Below are 22,847 nucleotides of genomic sequence, written 5' to 3' on the forward strand. Positions count from 1 at the left end.
TTTCTCCATAAAAAAAAAAAGAATCACATGATCATCTCAAGATATGAACAAAAAGGGTTCAACAAAATCCACCACCCATTCATGTTAAAAATTCTGGAAAAACTAGGAATAGAAGGAATTTACCTCAACGTTGAAAAGGCTATCAGAAATCAAATGTCAACATCACACTTCATGGAGAAAAATGAAAAGCATTTTATCTAAAATCAGAAACAAAACAAGAATGTCCAATCTCGCTGAACCTATTCAATAAAGTTCTTGAAACTCTAGTCAGAGCAATCAGGAAGGAAAAGGAAATTAAAGGGATACAAATAGGAAAAGAAGAAGTCAAATTATCTCTCTTTGCTGATGACATGATCCTATTTTTTAGAAAAAAACTCCACCAGAAAAGTTCTAGACCTGATAAACCATTTTAGCACAAGAGCAGGAAACACGGTCAACTTTCATAAATCAATACATTTCTTGTCCTCCAATGAAGAATCTGCTGAGAAAGAAATCAGCAAAAGTGCCCTGTTCACAATAATCTCAAATTCTATTCCATGCTATTTTAATCATGTCAAAATGAGTCCCAATGCTGTGTACAACATAAAAAAAAAAATACTTTGGAATAATTCTAACCACGGAGGAGAAAGACCTCTTCAATGAAAATTATAGAACACTGAAGAACAAACCGAAAAAGATCTTAGAAGATGGAAAAGCCTCATGTGTTCTTAGATTGGCAGGAAAAATATTTTCTTTAGAACAAAAAAAGAAGGATCTTGGGCTCTCATCCTAACATTTGAGAATGTAACTATCTCTTAACAAGAGTAAATCTCATTATTTTCTCCTTTTACATGTTAGAAATGTCTCCATCACTGGACTTCTTCCTTTTGATCATCCCATGGACACACCTTGGAGATTAACTTGAAGTCTTTTTCCCAGCTGTTCTATTGATTTGGGTGAGATAAAGACTGTTTTGATATTGGATCAAAAGAATTAATAAAAAAGAATGCTACAGAACTTATCTCACTCTATGGCCAGAGCCATAAGGTTCAGGGCTTCAAGGGCTGATGGAGGAGGAGGTTGTGGTCAGGAGGCACAGCCGCTCCAGCTCTGTGGAATGATACCTGGGCAGGGTGCTGTGGGGCTTCCTCCACTGCAGGGGTCTCTCCAGAGTCTACCTTGGAGTTCTGGAGAGAGAGAGATCATGGGATGGTGTGGTGTCTAGGTGGTGAGGCTGCCTGTGCAGCAGGAGCTCTGGATCTGGAGCCCCAGGGGAAGCTCCAGAGCAGCGTGTGACTTATCCCTGCCAGGCCCTCTTTACACAGGTCACAGCTATCCACTGAGGTTCCACAGGATATTTTAGGCTCCAAATGCCCACAAAAATATTTTTTTTATTCTTAGTTTGGCTCACTTGTGAAATACCTGGCTTTATGAAAAATTAGTGTTTGGTTACAGCTGGTCCTTAATCTAATGCACTTCAGCCTGTGGTGAGGAAGTGAGCCAAGTTGGGTGGACCCACAGAGGCCATGCTGGGCTCATCCATGTAACAAGAGCCACAAATTTCTGGGGAAAATTAAAGCAGCTGCTGTCCATCTTCATTTCCTATACATTTCTGTTTTCCAGGAAACTAGGGGTTTTTGTAGAAGCATGAAGAATTCAAGAAAGCTTTTTTCCCTTGATGGGGTAAGACAAGAGTTACCCAGAATAATGATCTGTGATGGGAAATGGTTTGTTTTAATTATAATAAGCCAATAAAAAAATAACAAACATTTAAAAATAAACATGTTCTCTCTCTTATTAAGTTAGTTCAAAAACTGCCTCCATGTCTATTTTAAGTTTGGTCTAAATGTCTCTCCACACATAACAAATTCTAACCTAACTCGACTTGCAGACAGACTACTTCACACTCTCAGAACAGTCAGCCCAGCTTCAGCCAATGGCCTGCAGCCACCCAAACAAGCCATGTTCAAATAAAGCAGTTGCAAGCTGGCACTGACCAGGTTGTGTCTGTACATCACTTCCACTTTCTACAACTACCTCTTTTTCTGTAGCTATAACCCTTACCCTTGTGTGTGGTGGAGGAGGGCATTTTGAGTCATTTTTGGTGTGAATTGCAGTGATAAAACACTTGCCTAGCATGTGTGAGAACCTGGTGCAATCCCAGCCCTGCCCAAAAGTGGGGGTCTTGGCATAAGCACCTGATGCAGAAGAAGGGAAGCCCAACCTACACGAAGTGGATGGCTTGCCTCCTCATCCCTCTTCTTCCCGAGGACTCCTAAGGATAAGTCTTAAGGAAACCATGCAGAGTTGACTCCGTGTGCATGTGTAGGACTTTCCATCCTTTTTCCATTTCCATCCTCTCACCCATGTTCTTCCAGGAGATGCTTCTCCATCACCCAACCTGAAAACATGGCACCCTACCCGCAGGCTTGTCACATTCTGAGACATCCTGTCCTCAGTGTATCCCCTTCACCAGAGATACTGAGACTCTGAGAGAGCTCAGAGACATGTTGGTGCCTGAGGCTAAACTCAGAGGAGTTGCTTGTAGCTACTTCCTTAAGCCACTATGGTTTGGAGGCAAAGATATTATAGGACAAAGCAATGTGACAAGGCTTTCTTTCTTTTTTCTATTCTATTCTTTTTTTTTCCCTTTGGTACTGAGGATTGAACCCCTAGGTACTTACACCCTGAGTCATAGCCTCAGCTTCCTCAGCTTTTTTTTTTTTCTTTTGGTTTTGAGGCAGGCTTTCACTAATTTGCTTAATGCCTTGCTAAATTGCCAAAGCTGGATTTGAATTTGAGATCCTCCTGCCTCAGCCTCCTGAGTCACTGGGATTTCAGATATGAGCCACCATGTCAGGCTCACAATGCTTTCTTGAACATTAATTTTTCCTTTAACAAAGTTTTATTGTTTGCCTATAGTTTGTGTCCAAGGTGATTGAAGCCTGGGTCTGCAGGGAGGTAATGTCAGCCATTTTTCAAAAGATGATTAAAGTATCCACCAGGTTACAAAAAAGGCCTCAGCCTCACTGATCATCTGGGTAATGAAAAACCACAAAGAGACATCAGGTCACACCAGTAGAGCAGTTACCCCTTATGCATATCTGTAAAATATACATGAAATGAGTTATCAACACAGATGTCCATTCCCATAATCAGGACAGCATTGCTCATTACTCACAAAAGTTAATGTAAAGTATCACCATTAGAGTTTATTATCATAAAAATAGATAAAGGAGCATGCTGTGCATACACAATGAAAGACCACTGTGGCATGAAGGGGAAGACCACCTGGGCATTTGACAATATGAGGAGGAGCCAGTGAGCCATGCTGTGGGTGACAGGCCAGGCACAGGAAGGCAAGCAGTGCGTGAGCTCACTTAGAGGTGGACCTGATAGAATTCAGAGAAACAGAGACGACGGTACCCAAGAGAGCTGTGGGGTGGAGGTCAGGGACTTAGGCTTGAGTCACAGTCACCACATTGGAGGCAGATTTGATGAGTAGCTTCAAGAGACCTATGGTACAGAGCCATGAGTCGATCAGCAACAATAACCTTCCTAACTGACAGAAAGGAAGATCATACAGAAGGGAAAATACTGGCAAAACCATATCTGATCAGGGTCAAGTTTCTGGATGTGCCATGAACTCTTACAGGTCAGAAACAAAGGTACAACTTACATAATTATGAAATGAGCACTGACTGCATTAGACATTTCCCTCAAAAGGGACCATCACCTGCTAATGAGCCCCAGAAAGTTGCTCATTTAGTCTCAGGGAAACACAAATCCAAAGCAAAATGACATACCAAGACAAGCCAAGAGAAACCTTTAGCTTGTATCAAATTGAAAATTACAAGTAAGTATAGGGATGCAGATGCCAGAACCTTCCCACATACATGTGAAACATGCCAGCTACAATGAAAAGCAGTTTGATATTCTTCGGAAGCTGTACCATGGCCTTATTACCCAGTGTCTCAGCCCTCTCCATTTATTACCCAAGCACCTGAGCAGAGTCTTGCATGGCTTAGCACTGAGGGTAGGTCCTGAGAAGGGCCCTGTTGGGCAGTCTCATCATTGTGCAAACATCACAGAGCCATTACAAAAATCAGCATGGGTGTGTTTTCACTAGAGAGACTGAAGTTATGGGACCACGTCAAGTGTGCAGTCTTTCATCCACCAAGGCACTGTCAATGCAGCACACAGCTGTGCACAAGCCATGCAGGCTGTGTGAGTACCTACAGGAAGCAGACCCTTCACAATAGGGAAAAGGTGGAGATCACCCAGTTCCCATCAGTGCCGGGGTGGATGAGCAGCTTGTGGTGTATCCTGAAGGAGAAAAACTACTCGGCCATAGAAAGAAGAAAAAGAGTTAAGAATACCTCATAAAATGTCCAAAAGGAAGGAGGAAATTAGGGAAGCGGAGAAGGAAAGAAGGAGAAAGGACCCTGCAGGATCACAAGGAAGGAATCAGCATGAGACCTTGCATGGCCATGGTCACGGAGCACATGGCTTTCAAAGGGAGATTCCCCTTTGCTGCTCAAAATACAATCCTCGTTGTGAGAAGCAGGACAGCAGAGGAAGAAGCCTGTGCTCAGTGCAGACTTGCCTTACACACCCCCGAAATGTCTGCTCCCCTCATAAGTGAAGTGAATGAGGGAAAACACGTCAAAGAACCGTTTGCAGGATAGTAAAATCAGACATGTAATCCAACAAACAGAGGATAGACCTGGTAAGAAGTTTGATAATTTTGCTTTCACTTCTAGGGAAAAAGGAATACATTGATGTTGAGGTAAAGAGCACCAACGTTCAAGCAGTACTTTATGAGGAATACGTATCAGCATTCCATGTAAGTTCTTTATGTCAAGTTGGAAGTCTCAGGTATTGCTGTAAGAAAACAACAATCTTCACCTTTATGGACCACAAACAGGGAGGACAATTGAAATGGTATTAGTAAAGGAGTGGATAGGGAAAAAATATACAAAAGTATACACAAACAAAGTTAAAAGGAACAGAAGGAAATATTCCTGTGTTCTAGGGAAAGAACCTAGATATTCAAGTTTATGTTTGTATTATGGGACAGATTTTTCACTTAGTTTGGGAGACAGTAATCTATCAAGGGCCAGAGGCTGCTCTGCTGAGGAGTCTCCCCAGGGCCCCCTTCACATCCTTGTTCCTCAGGCTGTAGATGAAGGGGTTCAGCATGGGGGTGACCACAGTGTACATCACTGAGGCTATCATGGTTCTCTGGGAAGAAATGGTCACAGCAGAACTGAGGTAAACCCCAAGTCCTGTTCCATAGAATAAGGCGACCACACAGAGGTGGGACCCACAGGTGGAAAATGCTTTATACTTGCCAACAGAGGAGGACATCTTCAATAAGGAAGAGACAATCTGAAAGTAAGAGAAGAGAATCCCAGTCATAGGAAACACACCTAGCACAGTGGTGCCCACATAGAGAACGATATTGGTGAAAAGCGTACCAGAAGTCGCCACCTGGAAGAGTTGAGCCATTCCACAGAAGAAGTGTGGGATTTCAGCACTAGTGGAGAAGGTCAGTCTCTTCACCAGTAGGATGTCCATCAAAGAGACCCAGAACATGAGAAGCCAAGACAGCAGAACCAGGAGGACACAGAACAGGGAATTCATTATGACTGTGTAGTTGAGGGGGTGGCAGATGGCCACAAAACGGTCATAGGCCATGATGGTCAGGAGGAAATTCTCCATTCCAGCAAAAGTATTTAAAAAATATGCCTGAGTCAGGCACTCTATGTAGGAGATGCCTTTCTTCTCTGCCTGGATGTTCACCAGCATCTTTGGGACTGTGTTGGAGATGAAGCAGATGTCAACCAAGGACAGGTTGGAAAGGAAGAAATACATGGGGGTGTGGAGGTGGGAGTCAGAGCTGACAGCCAGGATGATGAACAGGTTCCCAAGCACTGTGACCAGGTACATGGACAGGAACAGTCCAAAGAGTATGGGCTGCACTTCTGGATCATCTGAGAGACCAAGTAGAAGGAATTCTGATTCACTTGTGCAGTTTCCCACTTCCAAGAGCTGGTGCATCTGCTGGGGAAGGAGAAAATGCAACATGCACAGAATATCTAACAAGCCCCTCCCATGGTGTCTATTTAGATCTCACCCTTGGATGGATGCCACTCTTCTTGCAGTAAGTCTTTCAGATGATAGTGAGCCAGAGCAGTGATCCATGGCAGAATTCCTGCCATGTGAATCGTTCCAACATGAGGAAAAATCTGCAAACCACATAGATGAAAGGAAGAAACCTACACACACCACCATTACAAGGAAAAGCAAATCCTGGCACAGTGACTCATGCCTGTAATCTCTGCTATTCAGGCTGCAGAGGCAGGGGCACTGCAAGATCCAGTCCAGTCTCAGCACCTTAGAGTGACCGTGCTCAAAGTAAAAATTAAGAATGGTTGGGGATGCAGGAGACTGGTTGATGGTCATTCAACTTGCATTAATTCCTGTAATTTAAATAAATGAATTTATGAATCAAAATAAATTATAATGAACTGAAGAGGCAGCGAATATTGCTCACTGGTACAGTGCCCTTGAGTTCAGCCTTCAGTACAGAAAAAAACAAAAATCAAATACAAGGGATGGGTGGCAATGTGCTCACATATCCTTGATCTTGGGTGGAGAGGTGTTATATTAAAATCTTCAGAATTAATGGCCAAAATATATAATTGATAATTCTGATTGTCAATTTTTAAACACTATATAAAACCAATCATCCTAGAGAAAATAGGACAAATTTAAAATTAAAAATAAATAATGATTAAGAATCTACAAATCTGATGCCTGCACATATTGATTTATTCCAGACAGAAAAATAAAACAATGAAGACCAATCCAGTCTGTGAAGGTAGAACCAGAGGCTTCTTTGAAACAGGAATGTTTAGGCTGAGAGAGGCAGGACGGGTCAGCTCATCAGGGGAAGGAAGGAAGGAAGGGACTTTCTTGCAGGTGAGAAGAGCCTGGGATTGTCCTATGAGATGGGAGCTGCTGCACTGTCAATCAGTGTGTCCTCCTGAGATGCCATCAGAAGAGGCCTGAGTGCCAAACACCAGGTGTAGCTGCATTATTGTATCACACTGCACCACCTGAGTGAACAGGTGATAACAGTGAACCAAGGACAACATGCAGCTATTCAGGGATGTCATTGAGTCAGTCTGACAGCAGGCACAGGTAGATTCCCAAAGAAACAGCCCGTCACATAAGAACAAGACCTCACGCAGGAGGGCTCTTCAGTGAGCAGTTCACAAACAAATGAATCGAAAGAAGAAAACCAACAGGGACCTGTCATTCAGGGGAAGGAGTGGAGAAGACAGGGAGGCTCTCCAGAAGGCACTGCCTTCAAGGAATGGCCATTTAAGACTCTTGCATCAGGTTCGGAATTCCAGAGAGCAAGGCAGTAGCCGGAATGAGAGCCTGAGAAGGTGATTCAGAGGAAAAGAACGCACCTTGCATGTGCAGGACCTTAGCCTTCCCACACTGACCACACCAGGCTGTCCCAGGTTCCTGGTCCTGGAGTAGAGCCCAGAGCCCACGGTCCCTTTCCTTCTGGCTCCACCAACCACCCTGGACACGCTGACTCTCTCCAGGGGTTCTCACTGGAGACGTCTCTCTGCACAGTCCGTCCTAGGGAGCCCACTGGGTTTTCACAGATCCTGGAGCAGAGAAGTCAGGAGAGGGGAGAGGACGCATGCTTAAGATCTCTACCATCTCAGGGGTTGAATTCTCTGTGCTCCTCACTGAGTCACTCATTCTATTGTCTTCTCACTCTAAACAATTCAGCTCCCCTGGGGCACAGAGCAGATAACACAGTGGAAATTTTCAGTCGGTATTATGTGCATGAAGTTAGCAAGAGGTTGAGATGAACTTGTTTCCTCCAAGGAAAAAAACTGTTTCTTTGCTTTGATTTGAATGTACCAAGTGTCCCCTAAGGAATGTTTAGTTTCTACAAGGAACTAATCAGAAGAATTATTCCTCTGTGAGGGGTCTCCCCTAAACAATCTTTGAATCACTTGCTGTCCACAATGTTCAATTCATGATGATTAATTGTCTCAAGGTAGAGAGTGAGGGGATTATAAATAGAGTATGAGGCCAAGGTGACTTTATCCCTACAGTTGCAAGAGTCTAAAAACTAGAATTATATAATCTATGCACATTTTGCACACATACACCACCAGTGTAATTTTCAAGATGTTTTTCTAAGCTTTCCCATGTTCTTTATTTTCAAGAACATGTTTATCTTTTTAAGGGATAAGAAGGAAATAGCTAAAACCCTTTCTTTAAGGGGAGATCAATATTAGCAGTGCCCAATTCAGACACTATGCAATCCTAGACCAAATAGCCCCTATGAGGACAATAACAAAATTGTCATAATAAACAGAATGAGTTCAAATATTATCTTCAGTAAAACAAACAGATTTGCAATAAGGTCTTTAGTTTCAAATGGAGGACAAAGAGGATGCAGAGAGAGGGGCTGGGGAGATGGCTCAGTTGGTAGAGTGCTTGCCTCATAAGCACAAGGCCCTGGGTTCAAATCCCCAGCACCACAAAAAAAAAAAAAAAAAAGAGGATGCAGAGGGATGTAGAATGTAGCTGTTAATGGGATAAGAAAAGAATATACAGAAGTTCTAGATAATAGAAAGAGTGAGAGTGTAATCAAAAGAAATTGGATGTTAGCATGCAAAAAAGGGAGAAAGAGACTCTGAGGGAACAGGTAAACAAAAGGAAAAGAGCAAGAAAAGAAAAGAAATAAAAACTTAAACTTTTTCAATAAGGAGAAAAAAGAAAATCTACAGAATAAAAGTCATATAGTAATGAAACCTCCCAGAGTTCAGGAACCTGATGCATGAGAGGTACCTGACAATGAACTTCAAGCCTCCAGCAGGCGTCTCAGGATGGACTTTGCCCCACCTAAAGATCGGAGCTAAGGCTTCCAGGATTATCCAAGATGGCCACTTGGCTTTACAATGTGTTGGCAAATGGGGAGTTGCAGCTCAGGGTATGGCCGCGGTCAGCAGGAGGTCCTGGAGGTAGGATGTGGTTGATCAGGCAGGGGTCCTGGAGGTCAGTGTGGCTAATGTGGTTGTGAGATCCTGGAGGCCGGTTGCAATCAGTTGGTCTGGGGTCCCAGTGATAGGGCTCAGTCAGTTGTTCTGGGGGTCCTGGCAGCAGGGAGCAGTCAGTTGATGTGAGGGCCCCAGAGGCAGGGAGTGATTGGTTGGGCTGAGGGATCCTGGAGATGGGGCTCAGTCAGTCCGGCCAGGGGTCCTACGAGGCCTGGCCGTTGTCTCAAAATGGCGGCAGCCATGTGTAATCAAACCTGCAGGTACTGTAACAGTGAACTTCCAGGCAGCAAAGCAGGCAGCTGGTGCTCCACTGGCCATCTTGGATCTTCGGAAATAGCTAAAAGGGACAGTGTCTGTTTTTGAGGTGATGAAGGTGTTCTAAGTTGACCCTCATGATACCCCCACATGTGTATGGATAGACTAGAAACCACTAAGGTGTAAACTTTCAAAGGGTGAATTACCTGGCAAGTCAATCATATATCAGTAACACTGCTTAGGAAAGCTAATCAAACAAATATCAGATATCAAAAATATGTTATCCTCTGGTTCAAGGTGCAGGAGTGATATGGTACACAATGCATTGTAGGTTCTAAAAAGTCGTAGAGAAGAATGCGACTTTGTTTCTCTAAAGTGAATAAAGTCACTGTGAGGTATTGAGGGTTGGTTGGTTGGTTGGTTGGTTGGTTTGCAGGGCTGGGATAGAACCCAGGGCCTCCTGTACACCAGGCAAGTGCTCTACCACTTAGCTACACCTCACGGCCCTGGGAGTACTCTGTGACTCTGGTGAGGAAGGGAGATTTACACTCTGCTACCTACACAGTGCTGACCTTGAGAATTCCCCACCCTCCGTTCTTCACAGGCACATGTGTGATAATCATGCCTGAGAGAGGAACTCAATTCTAAGGGTCATTTCAAAACTTCTGTCCTTTATCATATTTTATCTCATAATATCTATAAAACATTCTATATTCTATCAAATATAGATAATATAAAAACAGGACTTCAGTTAGTTTAATATATAATTAACAGAGCTAATAATTTCTAAGTAATAAATTCCTATATTTTTTGGTACACTACATATTAATGTCTAAAATATATTTAATCTTAATGTATAACATATTATATTGTGATATCCTTCAAGATATTGTATTAAAAAGAAATAAAAAAATTCATAAAGTAGCATCCTCATAATTTAATGCAGGCACTCAAGTCCAATAAGCTCAAGCTTTTCTTAAATTTGAATGCTGTATTAGTTCAATTTATTTTTTATTCTCTTTGTCTGTTTCTGGACTCAACCTTAGCTTCATCTGGTTGACAGATTTTCTCCAGCCAGAGTCTGTGCTCAACTCTCTGAACACAAATACAGAACAGAGAAAATATTTCTTTCTCCACGTGAACTGAGAGTGTAGACTTTAGGAACGCAGCAGTAGTGATCACTAACCATGCAGAGCATGGGCCAGGCTTGGGGGTGCACACCTGCAATCACATCTACTCAGGAGATGAAGCAGGAGGACTACACGTTTGAGGCCAGTCTGGGCAGCTTAGCAAAACCCTGTCTCAAGGTACATAGAAAGGGTGGGCCTGGAGCTCAGGGGTAAGCACTGGGCTCAATGTCCAGTGTTCAAAAGTAAATAAAGAAATGAGTGTGGGCTGGGGCTGGAACTCCATTGTAGAGCACTTGCCCAACATGCACAGGGTCTTGAGTTCCATGCCCAGCACTGTATGGAAAGTAATTAAAGAGTGGAAATAGACATCCCAACATGTCTACCAGTACATGTCTCAAAAGGAAAGATTCCTGTAATGAATCCGGATGTCCTGCAAGTGACAATGCAAGTCTTTCTTGAAGATCGTGGGGACTCTGAGGATACTCTAGGAATGATGAAGACTTCCAAGGGATTTGTCATCCTCACATAATGGTGCACACCTGCAATCCCAGCTGCCCAGAAGGCTGAGGCAGGAGGATGGCAAGTTCCAGGTCAGCCTGGGCAACTTAATGAGAGACTCTGTCTCCAAATTTTAAAAATTTAGAGGGGCTGGGGATGCAGTTCAGTGATTGAGTGCTAGGCTAGCATGTGCCAACCCTGGGTTCAATCTTCAGTAATGTGAAAAACAAGGGAAAAGGAACTTATTTACTATTCAAATTATACTTCTTGCACAATCGTAAATTAACTCTCTTCACGGCTGTGAACCACATATAGATTACTGTACATATCGCTAGAGTTTGAATGTCCGACATTCAGCTATTGCCCTGGCGATGGTATTCAGGGGTGGGTCTTTAAGAGGGAAGAGGTTATGAGCACTACACCTCATGAATGAGATAAGGCCCTTTTGAAAGAAGCTTCCACAGAGCAGGGGTAAGGGTGGCAGGGAGGGAGACAGGGAGGAGCTGTGGAACAGACAAGTGACACATCATTTCCTCTCACATTCGTTGCCATGTGTCATGTCAAAGGAAAGGCAATGCCCTTGGATGTCAAATAGGAGAGGATGACCAGAGATACTGTCAGTCACCAGTGACGTTCATCCCAACAGTGTATACAGCCCCCAAACCCACACTAATGTCTGTGCCGCCGCCTGCTAGGGAAGATTAGGGCTCAGGTCCAGTTCTGGGCTTCAGTCCTGCTTTTGTCACTTGATTCCTCTGTAACTTTGCAAAGTTCGCTTTGTTTTGTGTCCTCTGCGTGTGTGTGCAGCATGCTCGCTCTCAGAGCCTCACTTTCCACTTCTAAAAGGGTTATGGTCTCGTCTCCACTAGGAAGACTCTAGAAGATAGTACACAGGGAGTAATGAGCACATAATTAAAACAGAATAAGCACTATCACATCAGTCATATTTTAATCTGCATTTTAATCATACTTATCCAGTACGAAAAGAATAGCATTGACAATTCACACACACAACACATGCAGTCATGGAGAACTGAATTAGGTGAGCAACCCACAGCTCCAGATCCCAATGGCTACACTGGGATAAGAAAGCTACCCTCACTGCTTCAAGTTTGAGTTTAAAACTCCCAGTGTGGAAGCAAGAAGCGTGATGAGGTGTGTAGTGTGTGGACATTAGAAAGGGCAGAGATATCATCGAGGAAATCACTGGGTGACGAGTTGTGGGAAAGTGTATAAACCTAGGAGAGAATGAAGGCATAGATCCTCCAGGATTAAGAAAGAACAAAATGGTTTCAGAAGTACAGAAAGAAGAATTCCAGGATTGTTTTATTATTACATTTTGGTTTTTGCCTTTGAAATGCACAAAATTTCTTAGTCTTTGTTCAACAGATGGAGCTCAGATAAGAGGCTGCCCTGCTGAGGAGTCTCCCCAGGGCCTCCTTCACATCCTCGTTCCTCAGGTTGTAGATGAAGGGGTTCAGCATGGGGGTGACCACAGTGTACCTCACTGAGGCTATTAAGACTTTCTAGGAAGAACCAGTGACCACAGAAATTAAGGAAACCCCAACAGCTGTGCCATAAAATAAAGAAATGACTGAGAGGTGAGACCTGCAGTGACAAAATAGAATCCCAGCAAATGGACTCACAATCCCCACTGCCTACTTTAAGCATCTCATTTTTCTCTTTCCCCTCCCTCCCTCCTTCTTCCTTCCTTCCTTCCTTCCTTCCTTCCTTCCTTCCTTCCTTCCTTCCTTCCTTCCTTCCTTCCTTCCTTCCTTCCTTCCTTGTTTCTTCTTCTTCTTTTCCCCAGTTCTAGAAAGCCAGGCATGGCAGCACACACCTGTAATCTCAGTGACTCAGAGGCTGAGGAAGGAGGATCCCATCTGAGGCCAGCCTTGGCAACTGAGTGGGACCCTGTCTCAAAATAAAAAATAAAATATGGCGTTTGTGGTGGTGCATGCTGGTAATCCCAGGAGCTCAGGAGGCTGAGGCAGGAGCAGGGTGACTTCAGAGCCAGCCTCAGCAACTTAGTGAGGTTCTAAGCAACTTGGTGAGACCCTGTCTCAAAGTAAAATATAGAAAGTGTTAGGGATGTGACTCAGTGGTTAAGTGTCTCTGGGTTCAATCCCTGGTACCACTACTACTACTGGTAATAATATTAAGAGCTGAGGATGTAGCACAGTGGTACAGCACCCCTGGGTTCAATCTCCAGTACCACTAAAAAACAAACAAAAACAAAACAAAGCAAAAAATCACCTGGAAGACTTGAACCAGACTGGCCCTATCCCCAGAGTGTGTCATCAGTAGGTCTTGAATTGAGTCTAAAGGCCTGCATTTCTCTCAAGTGCCAGGGGATATACCATGCTGCTACTCTGAGAACGCTACTGTTTAAAATGTTATTCGTTCATTACAGTTGTACATAATAGTTGAGTTCATTTTGACATAATCATACATGCTACAAGTTTCACTTGTTCCATTTCAGTACCCAGTTCCTCCCTTTCCCTTCCCTCCTCCATCCCTCTATATTCCTTCCTCTACTGGGCTGCCTTCCACTCATTTACTTGTTTATTTTTCATTGCAAGAGTCCTACTTTGCCGGGCCTGGTGGTGTATACCTGTCATCCTACAGGCTTGGGAGGCTGAGGAAGGAGGATCACGAGTTCAAAGGCAGCCTCAGCAATGGTGAGGCGCTAAGCAACTCAGTGAGACCCTGTCTCTAAATAAAATACAAAATAGGGTTGGGGATATGGCTCAGTGACTGAGTGCTCCTGAGTTCTATCCTCTGTACCAAAAACAAAAAACAAACAAACAAAAAAACAAAAAAACAAAAAAAACAAAAAAAAACAAAAACAAAAAACAAACAAGTTCCACTTTGAGAACTACGATACTAGCAAGGAACCAGGAAGGTGTTAGTAGGTGGGTTGGGGGTTGGAGACTCTTACAAAAGAACTACTCAGGGAACACCAATTCTTAGTGACTTCAAGAAAGTCACTAGTTTCCAAAAGGAAGGGCCATCACAGCTGCTGGTGACAGAAGACAGTCACAATGGAATCTAAAAAGAAAGAAAGAACCAGAGAAACAAACTTCAGAAGTTTCAAAGAGTTTCCATGGGACATTATCAGCCACGTGAGTTCCATCTTTGTTCCTTTCTGTGCTACTTTTCAAATCCCTCTTCTCACATGCAGGACTCACTCACTAGGACAGGGTGACCCTCCCTCTACCCAGCTGGTGTGGCATTAAAAAAAATTGTACAGCCTTTTTTCTTCTCTGACAGTCAGATGCTGAGGACAGATTCCACCGGAGAATGGCAGGAAGATGAACTTGTTCTGAAGTCTTCCCAGTTCATGTTCCTAAGAGGCGCGGCTGTGTTCTCCTCCTGGTCAAGCATCATGCAACTATAGATGAGCAGTTCCAGGCTACTTGAGCCCTAGGAGGCTGATTTTTTATCCTTGCTAATTAAATAGATTGTTCCTGGGATGTAGTCTGCAAGCCATTCGGCTCCTTTGGGGTAAAGAACAAATGGCAGAAAGGAACAAGACATTCTGAGTATTTTCAAGAAGTCACCTTTGGAACAAGAAAGAGAGAGCCAGGCATGCTGGTACACCTCTGTCATCCCTGACACAGGAGGATAACAAAATTGAGGCCAGTCTGGGCAACTTAGAGACCCTATCTTATAACAAATAATAATAATCATAGTATTAAAAAGGTTGAGAGTGTAGCTCAGTGGTAGTGCATTTCCCTAGCATCTAAATGCTTTGGGTTCAATACACAGTACTCAAAAAGAGAAAGAGAGAGAGAAAGAGAATCGTGAAAGGAATCACTTTCCTTTCAGTGAAAGGAAGTGAGATATCTCATGATTCAGAGGCCTGGATAATAAGGAAAGCAAGAGTCTTATACTGAGTTCTGAAGACATTCCTCCAATAACTATGACTTAAGTGTTTATCCATAATAATTTCCCAACTCCATTAAAGATGCACTAAGAGGAACAATAGCATTAACAGAAATCAGAAGGCCATATAGATAAATAGAGATATATACCCTGTGACTACAGAGTCAGGATTTCTTATTACCCACGTTTGAGCCTGCTCATATTTACAGCTTTATGAGCCAAAGGATAGCACAGGAAGTGAGATTAGGTTATTCTGCTGACAATTCTCTGTAGGGCCCTCTTGATGTCCTTGTTCCTCAGGCTGTAGATGAAGGGATTCAGCATGGGGGTGACCATGGTGTACATCACTGAGGCCACCACACTCTTTCTGGAGGAAGTAGAGACAGATGAACTGAGGTACACCCCAAGGCCTGTTCCATAAAATAAGCAAACAACGGCCAGGTGAGACCCACAGGTGGAGAAGGCTTTGCACTTCCCCCCTGAAGATGGGATCCTCAGAATGGAGGACACAATTTTACAGTAGGAGAAGAGGATCCCTGTAATAGGAAGAAAACCGGAGATGGTACCAACAAGAAATATGACTATGTTATTAGCAGAGGTATCAGAACAGGCGAGTTTGAATAGCTGAGGAGCATCACAGAAGAAATGAGGGATTTCTAGATCTTGGCAGAAGGTCAATTGTGATACCATCAAGCAGTGTACCTGGGAGTCCACAAGACTGACAGAAAAGGACATTAGGGCCATCCAGCCACAGAGGTGGGGGTTCATGGTGACTGGGTAGTGTAAAGGCTGGCAAATGGCCACCAAGCGGTCATAGGCCATTGTGGCCAGCAGTAAACTGTCCAAACATCCAAAAAGGAAGAAACAGGACACCTGAGCTAGGCAACCTGCATAGCTGATGGATTTGGTATGTGTCTGGATGTTCACCAGCATCTTGGGTATTGTAGAGCTGCTGAAGCCGATGTCAGCCAAGGAAAGGAGGGAGAGGAAAAAGTACATGGGGGTGTGGAGGTGGGAGTCAGAGCTGACAGCCAGGATGATGAGCAGGTTCCCAAGCATTGTGACCAGGTACATGGACAGGAACAGTCCAAAGAGGATGGGCTGCAGTTCTGGATCATCTGAGAAGCCCAGGAGCAGAAAATGCAAGACACCTGTTAGATTCCATGGTTCCACATGGCAGAGGCACCTTTTGGAAAATAAATAAAGGTTGGAATATACAAAAGGAGCACCTTGGGACCCATGAATGTGTCTGTGTTGTGAATTTAAGCAGTTTATAATTAAAGTACACACACTTGAGGACCATACACATTAGCACTGTTTTTTAGTTATGACAAATACTTTCTCCTTTGAACTCTCTCTGAAGTTTTAATTCCATTAATCTCTGAATCTAAATCCATGAAAATCCACTTTAGAAACACTAGGCAGAAGAATCTATGGGAGCATGGGTATTTAGAGATCAAGAAAAGTCCATAAGCATTCTGGGTAAAGGCTGGCAAATGTCCACCAAGCAGTCATAGGCCATCGAGGCCAGCAGTAGACTGTCCAAACATCCAAAAAGGAAGAAACAGGACACCTGAGCTAGGCAACCTGCATAGCTGATGGATTTGGTGTGTGTCTGGATGTGGTTGCCCCCATTGATGGGAACACAAATGTGTTAGCTTTCTCTTACTAAAAGAAAATACCTGAGATAATCAATGTAAAAGAAAAGAGGTTTGTTTTGTCTGTTAGTTTCAGAGGTTTCAGACCACGGTCACTGGGTCCTGTTGCTTTGGACCTGTAGTAGTACAGTTAACATGATGGGGCAGAGGAGGCTTGTTCATGTTATGGTGGCCAGAAAGGAAAGAGAGAGGAAGGAGCTGGGGTCCTAATTCCCCTCAAGGGCATGCCCTAGTGACCTTACTTCCTTCCACTAGCCCCTCCTCTTAAAGGTTCCACTAACTCCCAACAGCATCACAGGTTGGCAACCCAGCCTTTAACACATGGCCTTTGGGGGACTTGGATCCAATCTATAGTAATAAAGATTATTCTCCCTTAAAAATCGTTCCAATTAAGGAGCTCCTCACCTCCCTGCCCCATACAAGGGATTAAGCCCAGAGGCGAATGCCAGGCAAGTGCTCTACCTTTTATCTACATCCCCATCCCTTTCTTCCTCCTCCTACTTCTCTTCCTCCTCCTCCTTCACCTCCTCCTTCTTTTTTAAATTTCAAGACAGGTTCTGTTTAAATTGCCCATGCTGGTCTCAAACTTGGAATTCTTTTGCCTCAGCCTCCCAAGTAACTGGGATTATAGGTGTGCACTACCATGCCCAGATAAAGAATGCTATTAAACAATCAAATGTACTTAATTTTACCCAAATGCAGTTCCATAAATTCCTTTGTACTGGCCTTTTATAAACACCCTTTCACATCAGGCACAGCGATGCACACCTGTAATTCTGGCTAACCTGGGAAACTGAGGGAGGAAGATTGTAAGTTCGAGGCCAGCTGGAGAAATAGCAAGATACGGTTGCAAAATAAAAATGGAAAGGGGCTGGGGATGATGCTCCGTGGTAGATGGCTTGCCTAGCATGTGTGAGACCCAGTATTCTCCAGCACAAAAACAAGAAGCAAACATACCCATTAATAGCCATGTAATAAAGAACCGACTGGGTGTAGGGGTACGCTCCTGTAATCTCAGGATTACAGGAAGGCTGAGGCATGAGGATCATAAGTTTGAGGGCAGCTTGGGAAATTTAGTGAGATCCTCTCTCAAAAAAAATAATTTAAAAAAGTAAAAAAATAAAGGACTGGGGATATATATATATAGCTCAGTGGGAGAGTATCTGGGGGTTCAATTCCCATTACTGAAAGAAAGAAAGAGAAAGAGAGGAAGAAAGGAAGGAAGGAAGGGAGGAAGGAAGAAAGGAAGGGACGAAGGGAGGGAGGAAGGAAGGGAAAAAATTAGTTAGGAAGCCTCACTTCCTCCTGCAGAGGCAGCGGGAGATGCCATCCACAGAAGCTCGAGCCCATGGGCAGGAGCCCATCCTCACCCACTGAAAGTCACAGGCTGTCCTCTTTCCTTGAACTCTCCTGCTATGTGCTCCACAGACAGGAAGCTTTTCTATAACGATTAAAATTTAATACGACTTGTGTGTATTATCAGCATTCAGGTCAAAACCAGATTCCAAGTGGGGCTCCATGGTCTCTGCAATGTGCACAGCCCTCCCTGCAGCCAGCTGTGCTAGGGCTTCCTGACTTGCTCCATTGGCAGCTGCCCTGTATTTGGAGTTGCTGGCTCTGGATGAGCGTATGCCTTGGGCTGTGCTGTGCTGCACTGATTGAATCCTCTGACTCCCTCTTACAGATATGACCCACCTAATTAGAATTTCCCATAATGACCTGGGCTTGGCCTTCACCATGTCCACTTTCTCCAGGAGCACAGGTATGGTATTGCCTTGGTGACTTCAACTTCTGAGGATATTCACCTGACACCCTCCCCTAGGACCCACAAATATGCACAAAGGCCATAGTTCCTCTCTATTTTCATTTTATGAAAATCTCTTCCATTTCTAATATCACAGTATAAATCCCATTAAATGGAAAGATAGATCCCATAGAAAATTCATGATGCAGACAGACCAAGCATCCTTATTTTTCTTATGTATTTTTCTGACAATGAACTATTCACCAGATATTTAGGAGGCATTCTTATCTACCAACGCAACCAAGCATTTCTCTTTCCTGGTCACTTCAGAGAGCCTGAATGGAGGGAAATGTCTGAGTCTTACTCATTCCTCTGACCATGTGAACATTTATGAAAGGATAGTCAAGAAAGCACCCAGTATCGCTGGGTATGGTGGTAGCACCTGTAATTCTAGTCACTTGGCAGGCTGAGGCAGCAGAATGGAAAATCTGAGGCCAGACTAGGCCATTTAGAGACCTTGCCTCAAAATATTTTATAAGGAGCTGGAGATGTATCTCTGTGCAAGAGAATTTGCTGAGTAAGAGCAAAGCCCTGGTTTTAATCTCCACTTTTGGAGAAAAGAAAAAAAATGAAAGCACCCAGTGTTTAGAGGTCGGTTGCCTGTAGTGATTCTGTGAACTGACTGAGGGTGAGTGATGCTCAGCAGGGATCTTGACTGTTTTGCTTGCCTGTGTTGTGTGGACCGTGGTACAGCTAGGGAATCAGAAATGAAGGAGATTGATCTCCCTCCAGGCCCTGCACCTGACAGACACAAGTATCCTTATTTTTCTTATGTATTTTTCTGAGCAATGAACTTCTATTCACCAGATACTTAGGAGGCATTCTTTTTTTTTTTTTTTTTTTGCAGTGCTGGGGGTCGAACCCAGGGCCTTGTGCTTGCAAGGCAAGCATTCTACCAATTGAGCTATCTCCCCAGCCCTGGAGGCATTCTTATCTACCAACTCAATCAAGCATTTCTCAGGAATGAGAAACTGGAGGTGGAGCTGCTCAGGCAGAGGACTGCTGAGGTGTCTTGTGAATGGATTTATGCTCCTAGATCCAAACCTGACTTCGCCCCCTTTGCCCCAGAACTTGGCAAAAATTAAATGAAAGGCTTTTCTCCTTTCCTCAACTGTAAAACAGCAAAAATGTGTGCACTTACATCTGGAGGGTGACTGTGCAGGTGAAAAGCAAAAAGCCACAGAGCCTGGCACCAGAAAACTCAGCGAAGTTTCATGATCTTGTGGTGACATCATCATCCCCCACACCAGCTTCATGTTCATTTTGAATGTTGGGGAAAATTGGGAAGTTTTTTAAAAAAAAATTTTGTATCAATTTAATTTGCAACCATCAAAAACTGGAAACAATCCAAGTTTCCAAAAACTGATGAGTGGATAAGAAAAATAGAGGCATGTCCATAGAACAGAATATTTTTGGCAATAAACTGGATGAGATACTTATATAATCATCATTGGTTAATGTCAAAATAATTATGGAGCATGAAGAAAATTGGAAAGAAACTGGAAAAAACGCTTTACGATTTTGATCATATAAAATTCTACAAAATGCAAACTAACCAATTTTAAAGGAAAACAAATCAATGATTAGTAGTCTGGGAAGGAAACAAAAAGTAATAAAATGATGAAGAAAATAAGTGAGTGATGTGTGTTCATCATTGGAGGGACCCCATCCTTGCTCAGGTGTGAGTGATGTCTGTAGAAGCTAGCCATGATGGGTCAGAACAGGACTCTGAATGACAGTTCTGCAGTCCCACTGGAAAGAGCAAATAAAACCCCCCAAAACCCCCACTGGCCTCTAAGATGACATTTTGAATACTGGGGCTCTTCTGTCTGCCTATCCCAACTGTCCTGCTTGTAAAGAGGAATCAGGGCTCCCCACACTCCCTCTACCATCACCTCTGCCCGGGCACTCACTGGGCTGCACTCTGTCCCTGTTCCATGACGAAGAATTTGGATCCACTGCTGTCCCCAGCTTGGTGAATGATGAGGGGCTCAGGGATAGCCGGAAGCAGTCATGGACACCTTGATGCCAACAGTGGCTTTGAAAACAAGAGACATAGGCATAAAAGTCCACCAGACTGGGATCAGCAAGCCGAAAGGCTCCGGGATGCAGACTCATTATTTGTACTTACAGAAAGTGCACAGAGCGCTCCGTTACCCTAATTGTTCCACGTTCTCCCAGTCTCTGAAGACCTGCTAATTTTAATGGAAGAGTAAAAGGGAATTGCTTGAAAAGCAAGGGCCTGGGCCCTTTCTCCTCTAGGGAGAAGGCAGGCCTGCAACCTTTTGCTTCTTTTAAAACAAAATGTGAGCAAACTGTGATAGATTTATTTCTGACTTTTGAACTTGATATCTGTCTATTGTATTAACAAACCACTTGAGGAAGAACTGGGTTTTCTATAACAAGAATCTGATACAAATTTCATTTTCCTAGTTAAGATTTATGTCTCTAAGAAACATTTTCTTCATTCTGTTCAGTAGTCTTTGCTTGGGAGTTGTGGTTCATTTGCATTGGATATTTATGGGGGCATTCGCTTATTTACATAACAGCCCAAGTCCTACTTTTCCTTTTTTAAAGTGTGATGTTAGTATACTAGAAAACTACTACTGATGAAATAAATTAAAGCCACAATTAAATGAAACAATATCTCCTGTTCATAGAATGAATGAATGCAATTAAAATGTCTACTAACCAAAGCAAAATACAGATCCAGTGCCATCCCAATGAAAATTTCCATAGCATTTTTCAAAGAAATACAACAATTCTAAAATTTATAAGGAACATGAAAGTTTCTTGATAGCCAAAGTAATCTTGAGAAAAATGCACAAAAGTGGAAGTATCACACTTCCTGATTTGAAGCTACATTGCAAAGTTATTGTAATCAAAAGAGAATGGTACTGGTGTACCGGTACCATCAGACACATCAGCTCAGGGGACTCAACAGAGAATGCAGAAATAAGCTCATGCATATGAAAATAGCTAATCTTCCATAAGGATGCCAAGGACACCCAATGGGGAAGGAAAGCCTCTTGAATGAATGGTATTTGAAAACCTATGTATCTACATGCAAAAGAATAAAATTGGGCTTAATGAAAAAAATCAACTCAAATGGATTAAGGACTTAAAGGTAAGACCTGAAACCATAACATTTCTGGAAGAAGATGTAGATATAAGCTTCCTTGACATTAGTCTTGGCAACAACTTGTTGGACATGATACCAAGATCACAGGCAACAAAAGCAAAAAATAATTAATAATAAAGTGTGACTACATCAAACTAAAAAGCTTTGTGATTTGAGTTCTTTGTTATTTTTGTTTTATTTGGTAAAAGAAATAATCAACAAAACAAAAATGCAGGAGACTGTATTTGCAAACCACGTATCCGACAAGAGGTTAATATCCAAAATATATAAAAGGAACTCATACAACCCAAAAGCAAGAAAATAAATACATAACTGGATTTAAGAATAAACGGAGGTCCTGAATAGGCATTTTTTTCCAAAGACATAAATAACCTCTGTAATACAAAAAGTTGCTTGACATAATTCATCACCAGGGCATGCGAACCAAGACCACAGTGAGATATTCCCGCCCATCTGTTAGGATGACCATTATGAAAAAGATGGAAGATAACATGCCAATGAGGATGTGAAGATCAGGGAACCCTTGCACCCTGGGGGTCACACTGCAAGTTGCTCAGCCATAACGGACACCACATGGGAGCTCTTCAGAATGTGAAGCTAAAACAACCATATGAATCAGCAATCCCACCAGGGGGGATATGTCCACAATAAAAAAGAACTCTGTGAATCTCAGAGTTCTCTGTACTCTCATGTCATTGAAGCACACCGTTCATAAGAACCTACAGATGGAAGATACCTAGGTGTCTGTTGGTGGGTGAACAGATAAAAAAATATACAGAGTGTGTATGTAATAGTCAATATGTTATTCAGCCATGAACAAGAAAAATCTTGCTAAATGAAATAAGCCAGACACAGGAGGAACCTGCTGCATGATTTCACATATACCTGGGATCCAAAAAATTCAAACTCACAGAAAAAGAGTAGAATGGTGATTTCTACAAGGTCAGGGTGGGAGATGTTGGTAAAAAGGTATGAATTTTTATTTATAACATGAAAAAGTTCTGGAGTTTTATGCATAGCATTGTTATTTTGATTATTTGAAATTTACTGAGAAATCTTGTGTCTTCACAACACCTATACACAGTAACCACATGAGGTGATATATATGTTAATTAGTTTGATTGAAGTAATTTCACGATGTGTAGGTATATCAAACTATTACACTGTCTACCTTGAACTTACATAATTTTTGTCAATTTTGCTTCAATAAAACTGGAAAATTGTTTTTTTTTCTTGTCTACAATGCTTTGTTGACGTACTTATAACTTGCTATTTTCCTTAAGTAATCTATGGTGTCACACCAACCTGCAGTCACTCAGGAGTCTGCTGGTTTAAGACCTGCCTCCAAGCTCACCCCTGTGGTGGGTAGAGGACTCAGCTCCTGGCTGGCTG

At 42.9% G+C, this 22,847-nt stretch overlaps 2 protein-coding genes across 2 annotated transcripts; both read right to left on the reverse strand.

Annotated features, from left to right (window-relative positions):
- Positions 1-5,091: 5,091 nt before the first annotated feature.
- On the reverse strand, positions 5,092-6,024 carry LOC124969253 (olfactory receptor 7D4-like). The gene has a single exon (XM_047532117.1). It carries the CDS (start codon positions 5,929-5,931, stop codon positions 5,092-5,094), a length of 840 nt encoding a protein of 279 aa, XP_047388073.1. The 5' UTR covers positions 5,932-6,024.
- Positions 6,025-15,094: 9,070 nt separating this feature from the next.
- Positions 15,095-16,018, reverse strand: LOC124969245 (olfactory receptor 18-like). Its single transcript, XM_047532107.1, has one exon. It carries the CDS (start codon positions 15,923-15,925, stop codon positions 15,095-15,097), a length of 831 nt encoding a protein of 276 aa, XP_047388063.1. The 5' UTR covers positions 15,926-16,018.
- Between the last annotated feature and the right edge of the window lie 6,829 nt (positions 16,019-22,847).

The sequence above is a fragment of the Sciurus carolinensis genome, chromosome 17, assembly GCF_902686445.1.
Source record: "Sciurus carolinensis chromosome 17, mSciCar1.2, whole genome shotgun sequence".
NCBI classification, from domain to species: Eukaryota; Metazoa; Chordata; class Mammalia; order Rodentia; family Sciuridae; genus Sciurus; species Sciurus carolinensis.

Excerpts from the sequence above, each read along its gene's own strand:
- LOC124969253 (XM_047532117.1), bottom strand. The coding sequence starts at position 5,931 with ATGTACCTGGTCACAGTGCTTGGGAACCTGTTCATCATCCTGGCTGTC.
- LOC124969245 (XM_047532107.1), bottom strand. The coding sequence starts at position 15,925 with ATGTACCTGGTCACAATGCTTGGGAACCTGCTCATCATCCTGGCTGTC.